The sequence below is a fragment of the Entelurus aequoreus genome, unplaced genomic scaffold (genome assembly GCF_033978785.1).
Source record: "Entelurus aequoreus isolate RoL-2023_Sb unplaced genomic scaffold, RoL_Eaeq_v1.1 HiC_scaffold_300, whole genome shotgun sequence".
Taxonomy (NCBI): domain Eukaryota; kingdom Metazoa; phylum Chordata; class Actinopteri; order Syngnathiformes; family Syngnathidae; genus Entelurus; species Entelurus aequoreus.
Window position 1 is genome coordinate 1 of NW_026908211.1, and position 10,832 is coordinate 10,832.

The window sequence follows — 10,832 nt, forward strand, 5'->3', positions numbered from 1 at the left end:
GTTCCACTCTATTATTTTCCGTTACATACCTTTTTGTTTCCCTGGGGGGTGATTTGGCGTCGCACCTTTGTGACCAGCTTCAGTGAGCACTGACGCTCGGAGCTGGTAAGTCACGTTTATGTCTCTCTCCTTTTGTTTTTTTTATAAACTTTTTGGTTGTCGTTTTTAAAAGTGTTTTGTGGGAATGCACACTGTTTTGTGACTTGTTGGTGTGCTTGTGTGTTGAATTCCCGAATGGCTGTTGAATTGTTGAAAAAAAAACGAACTTTTGTATGCTAAAGGATGTGTGGATTAGCTTGGTTAGCTTACTGCTTGCTGCAGTTGTTGTGGGGTCTCCTGTCTCATGAGTTTGTGCACGGGTCAGGGGCTCTGCTGTGTGTCTGTGTGGACATCTTGTGTGCCGCTGTAGCATTTATATGAGTGTGTATTTTTTTCTTTAGTCTTTAGTGGAGGGAGATTCTGTTTGCCGTGGACTGTGTGTGACGCCCTGTTTTTGTTTTTTTTCCAAAAAAAGGTATGTCTGTTATGAGTTTTTTTGGCTTAGTTTATTGTATAAAAAATATAAAAAGAATTGATGTGGGTGGGAAATGTGTATTGCTGCACATTTAAGGATCCTTTTTCTTAATATATATTATTTGCTGAAGTATATATTTTATATACTGTGTTCTATTTAATTAATTTATTTCAGACTATTCTATGCTTTATTTACCTTTATTATTATTATTATTATTTCCATTTCCACATTCAAACATGTATAATTGAATTGAGTGAGCACTGACGCTCGGAGCTGTGGAGAGAGATTCCGTTTGCCGTGGACTGTGTGTGACGCCCTGTTTTTGTTTTTTTCCAAAAAAAGGTGAATAAATCCCCGTGATTCAACTCCGGTGTGTGTGCCTCACTAAGAAAATACACAACGCAGAACGCTGACTTTTACAAAATGGTGCCGTGACCTGTATACTTCAGATCAGCTGCTGCAGATCGCCGAGGTTATGCTGTGAGCAAGTAAGCGTATCGTACAGCAATCAGAAAGGATCCGTTGATCGTTGAGACTTTTGATAAAAAGTGACTTTGTTTTACTGTGGCTGTGTTTTTCAACAATTTATCATTACGTTTCCTCACGTACAGTGTCTCTATACAACGTGTCTCTGTATAGTTACATTTTATTTTAACGTCATATTTCCATTGTTATATTCATTGTGTTTGAAATATAATGGACTTTACACCATTTGGGAGGGGTAGAGGGTGGATGCAAGCAGGGAATGCAGAGCAAGCTAGGCAGCCAGGCTGTAGCAGCCCTGATGGTACCCCTGTAGCAAGGCAAATGTTTTCCACTCCCACAGTTGCTAATAATGACACCCTGGCACAATTGCGTGACATTTTAGGGGAGTTGGGAACCCACATTGGTGACACTGTTGTTAGCCGCATATTAGCCAACCAAACACCTTTCCCCACTCTAAGTTGCCCACACCCCATGACACCACCCCCGCTTGAGCCCATGCCCTCCCCAGTTGATTTGTCTCGACTGAACATCACGGTGAATGCAGCTGTCAAGGAACCATCGATGTTTAGGGGTGATGGCTCAGACAAATACACCGTACAAGAGTGGATAGATATGATGGACGCTTACCTGCATAAAAAGAATTGTCCGACTACAGAACAGGCGGATGAAATCCTCAGTCATCTTTTGGGACGAGCTAAGAGTATCGTTAAAGTGGGGCTGAAGAGTAGTGCTGATATCAACACACACCCTGAAGTGGTATACGACATACTCAGACATACTCAGAAGATACTTCAGTGACTCTCCCATGTCTGGCTTACCGATGGCTGATTTCTATTCTACACAGTCTGACGCAAATGAGAACCCAGTGGATTACTGGGTTCGGCTCAATACAGCAGCCGAGCACGCTGACCAGCATCTGCGGAAAAGTGGAGAGAAGATGGAGAACATGTCAGCGTAAATTGCTATGATTGTTTCATCAGGAACTGCTCCAACCCCGAACTCTCCAGTGTGTTCCGATGCAAGCCTATCAGCAAATGGTCAGCCGTGGAGGTGCAAGAAGCTATCGATGAGCACCAGAGGGAGCATCAGGCAAGGAAGAGGGCCATTAGAGCAGAGAAGTTCAAAATGGTGACAGCAGCTACCACTACCTGTCAACCTGTAGTTGAGGAGCTGACTGCAACGAGAGCGGGTGTTCAAGAACCTTCCACACAGACAAAGGTGAGTGCAGTCACCACTTCAGAAGCAGGGGCTTTAGAACGAGTACTAAGCATGCTAGAAGGTGTTTTAGCCAAAGCAGCCTTTTTGACCCTGCTGTGCTACCTCGACGATGTTTTGGTCTTTGCCCCAAATGAAGAGGAAGCCCTCAAAAGACTCGAAATGGTCTTTAAGCGGTTGAAAGGACATGGGCTAAAGTTGGCTCCGAAGAAGTGTCATTTCCTCCGGCGAAGTGTCAAGTTCTTGGGCCACATCATTGATGAGAATGGGGTTTCCACTGATTCTGAAAAGATACAAGTCATTACAGACATAAGTGAAGCGGACTTGATGATGGAGGATGGAGTCACACCTTCAGCAAAAAAGATTAAGTCTTTTCTCGGTATGGTAATGTATTACCAGAGATTCATACAAAACTGTTCCAGTATGGCGAAGCCCCTGTTCTCTCTGACCGCTGCTGCGACTGGAAAGGCCAACGCAAAACGGGCTTCTCACTTTAAAAGGCTCAGCCCAGGGGATTGGGCTCAAGAACAGAGCGACGCATTCAACCAACTAAAGGCTGCTCTGTTGAACTCAGTTGTGTTGGCCCATCTGGACTTTGGTCGCCCTTTCATCCTCTCAACCGACGCTTCATTGGATGGATTGGGCGCTGTCCTCTCTCAAGTCCCTGAAGGAGGGAGCAAAGCACGTCCCACAGCCTTCGCAAGCAAAGCCCTGAGTCACTCACAAACCAAGTATCCAGCCCATCGTTTGGAGTTCCTCGCTCTCAAGTGGTCAGTGTGCGACAAATTCAGCCATTGGCTGAAGGGACACTCCTTCACTGTTTGGACTGATAATAACCCGCTAACCTACATCCTCACAAAGCCAAAGTTGGACGCTTGTGAACAGCGGTGGGTGTCGAAGTTGGCTCCATACAACTTCAGTATCCAATATATCCCAGGCAGTAAGAACATCGTTGCAGATGCCTTGAGCAGGCAACCCTTCATCAAGCCACGGGTCAGCAATAGACTTATAGCAGAACCATATGAGGCTCTGCTCGAGGAAGTGCAACAGATTCGGGATGACAGGATACAGGATGTGTTTCGGCTGAGTACCAACAGCCAAGAGGTAAAACTGGGCGGATCTGAAATGGCATGCAGTTCAATGAGCAGTGAAGAAGTGACGGCAGTCCTGGATGGTCAGATTGAGTGGGGTGAGGGACCCAAAGGGAGAGTGATCTCTTGGCTGGTAAATTATGTACATAAAATTGTTCCACCAGGAGAAAGTGCCTTACCCGTGTTCTCCCTTAAAGAGCTTCAAGACAAGCAACAGGAAGACACTATACTGGCAAGAGTCATTCACTATGTGGCACGTGGCAGGAGGCCATCGAGGAGAGAAAGAGTTAAAGAGCCTCTCAAAGTCCAGAAGACTCTAAAGCAGTGGGAGAAGCTCAAGATGTTGGATGGCATCCTATATAGAGTGAGCAAAGATTCACTAACTGGGAGAAGGCGGTACCAGTATGTTGTGGCTGCATCACTGGCCAAGCAGGCTCTGCAGGGTGTCCATGACGAGGCTGGGCATCAGGGACAGCATAGGACTCTATACCTGGCGAGGCAGAGGTTCTTTTGGATTGACATGGAACGAGACGTCCGTGAATATGTCAAGTCGTGCAAGCGCTGTGTGGTGAGCAAGACACCCGAACCCGAAGGGAGAGCGCCTCTCGAGAGCATCAAAACAACAAGCCCTCTCGAGATGGTCTGCATTGACTTTTGGTCAGCTGAAATCCCAAATGGAAATACTGTGGATGTCCTGGTCGTCACTGACCATTTCACAAAAATGGCTCACGCCTTCCCATGTCATGATCAGTCAGCAAAGCAGATTGCTCGTCAACTCTGGGATTGATACTTCTGTGTCTACGGCTTTCCAGAGAGAATTCACTGCGACCAAGGAGCCAACTTTGAGAGCCAGTTGATCCGAGAGTTGCTGCTGATCTCTGGGGTAAAGAAGTCGAGGACAACAGCTTATCATCCCATGGGAAACGGTGTGGTCGAACGCTTTAACCGGACATTGGGAAGCATGATCAGAGCTCTCCCTCCAAGAGCCAAACAAAAATGGCCCCAAATGTTGCAGACATTGACTTTCGCCTACAACTGCACCGCCCATGAGTCGACGGGCTATGCCCCGTTTTATCTAATGTACGGGAGAATTCCCAGACTCCCAGATGACGTAATGTTCCACAATGTGGAGAGGGACTGTGACATTGCTGACTGATAAATATGTCCTCAAACTGAGGGAGGAGCTAAAAGAAGCATTATCATCTGCCCAGGCCAATGCTGTCACCAGTCAGCGTCATCAAACTGAACTGTACAACCAAAGGACCAAAGGTCATGACATCGCTGAGGGAGACCAAGTACTCTTGTCAAACAAATGTGAAAGGGCACGCAAGAAGTTGTCGGACAAATGGGAGTCTGTCCCGTATGTGGTTGTCTCAAGAGACCCAAGGTGTCATACCTACCGGATAAGGAACACTTGCAGTGGTCATGAAAGGGTTGTCCATCGCAACCGCCTCCTTTGTGTCAACTTTCTTCCGCTTAATTTGGAGAATTCAGAGGATGTTGAGTCATCATTCATTGAATCATCTGAGTCAAGTCATGATGAGACACAAAGTCGGGTTTCGGATGTGGTGACGAGAGATGTCACAGAAGACCGAACAGCCAGTTGGATTCTGGACAGTGCTTCTGCCAATTCGCCATCAGAATGTCTGGATGCTGATGAGGAGCTTGAAGACCCTGATCTGGATGAAAGTGCCAGCCAGAGGCCAAGGAGTGTGTCAAATGTGGTTGATAGGACAGGCCATAGCGACTACCCCCCAAGCACAGCAATCAGTGTTGTCTCCCGTATAAGAACGAGGGTGGGTAGGCTGGTGAAACCTGTAGATAGGCTAATTCAGAACATGACCCAGAAGAAAATATCTGTTTGAGTTACAAACCTCTGTAAACCATCAAGTACCATAAGATAGTTGTTTAATCCAATGTTTGGGTTGAACATGTATTACAGTAGCAGTGATAAATATTAGGTACTCCTTGTCTTGTTAAAGGTATATTTTTTTATTACCTTTGTAAAGTAAAGTGTAAGGTGGTGTAAAAGGCACCTCTTTTTGCAAGTGTATCCAGGAGGGTTGCGCAGCCCTCCTTGGTCATTTTCTCAGTGATATGAGTAACTAATAAGTTGCATAATGTGAATGTATTGGAGTACTCTGCTAAGTCTTGAAGTATTTTGGTGAAGTTCAGAGGGGAGTATGTAGCCGAGCTAAATTTTATTTTATTTTATTTTAATTTTGGTCAATTATTCACAACATTTTTTGTTGTGAACTTCCCCAAAAGTGTTTCTCATTGTGAATAAGTTCCACTCTATTATTTTCCGTTACATACCTTTTTGTTTCCCTGGGGGGTGTTTTGGCGTCGCACCTTTGTGACCAGCTTCAGTGAGCACTGACGCTCGGAGCTGGTAAGTCACGTTTATGTCTCTCTCCTTTTGTTTTTTTATAAACTTTTTGGTTGTCGTTTTTAAAAGTGTTTTGTGGGAATGCACACTGTTTTGTGACTTGTTGGTGTGCTTGTGTGTTGAATTCCCGAATGGCTGTTGAATTGTTGAAAAAAAACCGAACTTTTGTAAATGCTAAAGGATGTGTGGATTAGCTTGGTTAGCTTACTGCTAGCTGCAGTTGTTATGGGGTCTCCTGTCTCATGAGTTTGTGCACGGGTCAGGGGCTCTGCTGTGTGTCTGTGTGGACATCTTGTGTGCCGCTGTAGCATTTATATGAGTGTGTATTTTTTTCTTTATTCTTTAGTGGAGAGAGATTCCGTTTGCCGTGGACTGTGTGTGACGCCCTGTTTTTGTTTTTTTTCCAAAAAAGGTATGTCTGTTATGAGTTTTTTTGGCTTAGTTTATTGTATAAAAAATATAAAAAGAATTGATGTGGGTGGGAAATGTGTATTGCTGCACATTTAAGGATCCTTTTTCTTAATATATATTATTTGCTGAAGTATATATTTTATATACTGTGTTCTATTTAATTAATTTATTTCAGACTATTCTATGCTTTATTTACCTTTATTATTATTATTATTATTTCCATTTCCACATTTAAACATGTATAATTGAATTGAGTGAGCACTGACACTCGGAGCTGTGGAGAGAGATTCCGTTTGCCGTGGACTGTGTGTGACGCCCTGTTTTTGTTTTTTTCCAAAAAAAGGTGAATAAATCCGGTGTGTGTGCCTCACTAAGAAAATACACAACGCAGAACGCTGACTGTTACATATATATATATATATATATATATATATATATATATATATATATATATATATATATATATATATATATATATATATATATATATATATATACTTACAGTCATTCTGATAGAACATATTGCAAAGTGGTAAATCCAGCTCCAGCCAAAGGATGTACTGTATCTAAACAACAGGGAAAAGATCCCTTCATATACTGTACATGTGTGATGATTAATATGATACAGTGATGAAATGTACTATTGCACTGACTAGAGTTTGGCAACATTAAATGAGAACACACAATATATCCAATGAGGTGTGTCAGCTGATCAAAGTGTCCCCCGGTGATGGAGGGGGGAAACATCAATATAAATCATATGTCATTTTGATAAATGTCCCTGAAGTTGACTGGAGCAGCCTTTTCTCCCCCTCCCTCACTGTCCCCCTCCCTCACTCGCTCCTGTGTTCCTTCTCGGAGCCGACCTCTACTGTAACGAACCCCTGGCATCACTGCAGAGCACTGAGGAGAGCAATAAAACTGCATCAGACAAGGTGAGGATGATTCATACGCGATTGCTAGCAGAATTTCACCTGAGGTAAATATTGACTTTTGGAAAAGCATGTACAGTAAATCTGTTTTGTTATACTTTTTCATGCAACTGATGAATCAAATATTTCTAATGCTCTGAGGCTTCAAGCAAACATCCTCCTATATAAAACTGCAATAGGACAGATTTGGGAATAGATGATTTCTGTGCCGAGGTGATGAATCATAAGTTGGCAAATAGTCAACATTTGTAGGTGTGGTTATGATAACTTTCTAGCTCTTCGCTGCTCAGCATGAGGAGTCAGGCTGATGTGTACTGTACTGTACTGTACTGTATTGTACTGTTCTCATTTTGTAGTATTGAAATCTAACCTTGCTACTAAAAATCCAACATTGATATCAGTCTTTTTTTTCCCAGGACAGTTAGGACAATGTTTTTCCTTGCCACAATTTGTCTTCTCGGTAAGGTACATTCACAAAATGACATTTTGGTAACACTTTAGTATGGGGAACACATGTTCACCATTAATTACTTTCTTATTAACATGCAAATTAGTAACATATTGGCTCTTAATTAGTCATTATTAAGTACTTATTAATGCCTTATTCTGCATGGCCTTATTATACAACCAGTAAGCCATTAACTAAGAGTCTTCCCCCAATAACCTCAGAATTATTGCTTATTAGTAACCCTAACCCTAACCCTTATATGTTCCCCTAGTGTCCAAATAACTCTAAATGAAGTCTTGTTACTTTAATAAGCATCTAATTAATGGTGAATATGTTCCCCATACTAAAGTGTTACCGACATCTGTAGTAATTTTTCAATCACAACACTAATTGTGTGGGTTTCTGCATGCAGGCTTGGCATCAGCTCAAAGGGTGATTCAGTTGTCCTACTGCTCAATAGATGAGCACCACGTCCGGCTAGATTGCAAATATTCTCTCCCCGCTGAGTCACCGGAAGCCTTTTGCAAGTACACGCAAGGTGAACGACTCCTGGACACCACCAACCCCGAGGAGGAGCAGCACGCCCCCTTCAAGAATCGCGCCAAAGCTCGCCTTTTCCCGGGCAACATCTGCCGCCTGCTGTTTAAGAACCTGCCGAATGGCAAGTCCAACTTCACGTGCAACATCAAGCAGGGTGACTCGGCTACGGCGTCCAAAACCTCAGTCGTGGAGAAAAGTAAGTTGGCGTTTACACCCCAGCTGTTTGGGTTCCTTTGAGTGACATCTCCTTTCTCATTTCAGAGCTCCTCCTTCCGTGTTCTGCACAGAGTGTCCTGTTACAAAGCTGCAGTGGCCTGATGTTGGCTTTGATGACATTTCCGGTGCTGCTTGCATTTCAACGGCTGTGAAACGCCCGAGCACCTGGTGGCGGCCACCAGACTCCCACAGCTGTGTGCTGACACAAAGTATATCTACTGAACACATGCTACTGCATTTACTGTAGCACTAGCTGAGGAATATATATATATATATATATACATAGGAAATGTGATATAGTGATTCTGTTTCACAAAATTTAGCTCAGGTTTGAACTCCAAATGCCAAATACAGTAGATGAAGGTTGACCTCATCATAACATGTGCAAGAATGCATGACACACGAGGTAGAGTTCAATCAAATATATTTATGAATTACTATCTGCAGTAATGTAGGGATGTTTACATGCTCCTGTAGCTGACAGTAGAGCTGGTGTGTATATCTAAAGCACAACGACGCACGCATGCAAGCAATGCATGAGACCTGCCATGTTTGGACTTACTGTAAGGTGAAGGCCATCTTCACTGGTAAAGAAAATGCAAACTACGACTGGTATGAGGGATGAGAAGCACAGTTTGTTGTCTTAGCAGTAATGTGGGCTGTTGGAAAATGTGAGTGTTAGACATTAGTCAAAAGTACAATGTGCTTTTGTGTCCACTGATGTGAGATTAAACATTATATTGTAACCTTTCTTTTTCCCCGGTCCTTGTGAATGTTGCAAAATTATCTTCACTGTGTTCCATTTTCAGTCCCTTCAGGATTTCACAGGCTTTTTTTTTATGATTGTAGATTCTTGGCAGTTTTTTCAGGAACTTGCAGCAAAAGTAGCAATTGTTTGAGGCTTTTTTCCAGCCATTAACAAATACAGACTTTGAGCTAATACAATTGACACTCAGCATCAAGGGTTGGAATTGGGGGTTAAATCACCATCAATCAATCAATCAATGTTTATTTATATAGCCCTAAATCACAAGTGTCTCGAGCGGAGACGGGTCAGCAGCGTAGAGATGTCCCCATCTGATGGACAGGCTAGCGGTCCACCCCGGAGCAGAGTAGAAAAGAAAAGAAAAGAAACGGCAGATCAACTGGTCTAAAAAGGGAGTCTATTTAAAGGCTAGAGTATACAAATGAGTTTTAAGATGAGACTTAAATGCTTCTACTGAGGTAGCATCTCTAACTGTTACCGGGAGGGCATTCCATAGTATTGGAGCCCGAATAGAAAACGCTCTATAGCCCGCAGACTTTTTTTGGGCTCTGGGAATCACTAATAAGCCGGAGTTCTTTGAACGCAGATTTCTTGCCGGGACATATGGTACAATACAATCGGCAAGATAGGCAGGAGCTTGACCGTGTAGTATTTTATACGTAAGTAGTAAAACCTTAAAGTCGCATCTTAGGTGCACAGGAAGCCAGTGCAAGTGAGCCAGTATAGGCGTAATATGATCAAACTTTCTTGTTTTTGTCAAAAGTCTAGCAGCCGCATTTTGTACCATCTGTAATCTTTTCATGCTAGACATAGGGAGGCCCGAAAATAAAACGTTACAGTAATCGAGACGAGATGTAACGAACGCATGAATAATGATCTCAGCATCGCTTGTGGACAAAATGGAACGAATTTTAGCGATATTACGGAGATGAAAGAAGGCCGTTTTAGTAACACTCTTAATGTGTGACTCAAACGAGAGAGTTGGGTCGAAGATAATACCCAGATTCTTTACAGAGTCTCCTTGTTTAATTGTTTAGTTGTCAAATGTTAAGGTGGTATTATTAAATAGATGTCGGTGTTGAGCAGGACCGATAATCAGCGGACTATGTTAAGGTAACGTGCGGAGTTCCCCAGGGTTCGGTTCTTGGCCCTGCACTCTTTAGTATTTACATGCTGCCGCTAGGTGAGGGTGATGAGTCAAATGCGGAGAATAATTTCGCCACACCCAGTGTGTGTGTGACATACTTGCCAACCCTCCCGTTTTTAGCGGGAGAATCCTGTTATTCAGCGCCTCTCCCGACAACCTCCCGGCAGAGATTTTCTCCCGACAAACTCCCGGTATTCAGCCGGAGCTGGAGGCCACGCCCCCTCCAGCTCAATGCGGACCTGAGACTGAGTGGGGACAGCCTATTCTCATGTCCGCTTTCCCACAATATAAATACGCTTGCAAGTTCCAAAACGAATGGAAACAAGAATTTCAGTTCCAGGACAGTTCGAAGGGGAAGGTGTATGTTGCCTGTAAATATGTAGAACAGACTTCTCCATTGAACACGGTGGCTGAAATGATTTCTCAGTCATGAACAGAGAAGTTAAACAGGACAATACTGCCATCTAATGGATAGATAATTCAAGTATTTCTTTTATGTAAATAAAATAAATATATATATATATATATAGCTAGAATTCACTGAAAGTCAAGTATTTCATACATATATATATATATGGAATACTCGAGTTGGCGAATTCTAGCTGTAAATAACCACGCCCCCCGCCCCCAACACCCCCCACCTCCCGATATTGGAGGTCTCAAGGTTGGCAAGTATG

At 43.2% G+C, this 10,832-nt stretch overlaps 1 protein-coding gene across 7 annotated transcripts; it reads left to right on the plus strand.

Annotated features, from left to right (window-relative positions):
• Positions 1–260: 260 nt before the first annotated feature.
• LOC133645513 (uncharacterized) lies at positions 261–9,151 on the plus strand. Of its 7 annotated transcripts, XM_062040349.1 has the most exons (7): positions 261–1,002; positions 5,671–5,698; positions 6,042–6,107; positions 6,907–7,085; positions 7,455–7,498; positions 7,899–8,222; positions 8,288–9,151. In XM_062040349.1, exons 4-7 carry the CDS (start codon positions 7,048–7,050, stop codon positions 8,392–8,394), a joined length of 513 nt encoding a protein of 170 aa, XP_061896333.1. In that variant the 5' UTR covers positions 261–1,002; positions 5,671–5,698; positions 6,042–6,107; positions 6,907–7,047; the 3' UTR covers positions 8,395–9,151. The 7 variants fall into 7 exon arrangements, with proteins under 7 accessions (XP_061896333.1, XP_061896332.1, XP_061896337.1 ...); XM_062040348.1 differs by lacking the exon at positions 5,671–5,698; XM_062040353.1 differs by lacking the exon at positions 5,671–5,698 and having other exon boundaries at positions 959–1,002; positions 6,907–7,041.
• The last annotated feature ends 1,681 nt before the right edge of the window (positions 9,152–10,832 follow it).

What these genes read in the sequence shown, in the direction of transcription:
- LOC133645513 (XM_062040346.1), top strand. Translation starts at nt 6,779, where the DNA reads ATGAGAACACACAATATATCCAATGAGGTGTGTCAGCTGATCAAAGTG. An exon ending in ATAAAACTGCATCAGACAAG is followed by an intron (nt 7,042 to 7,454) that starts GTGAGGATGATT and finishes TTTTTTTCCCAG; the next exon opens with GACAGTTAGGACAATGTTTT. An exon ending in TGCCACAATTTGTCTTCTCG is followed by an intron (nt 7,499 to 7,898) that starts GTAAGGTACATT and finishes TTCTGCATGCAG; the next exon opens with GCTTGGCATCAGCTCAAAGG.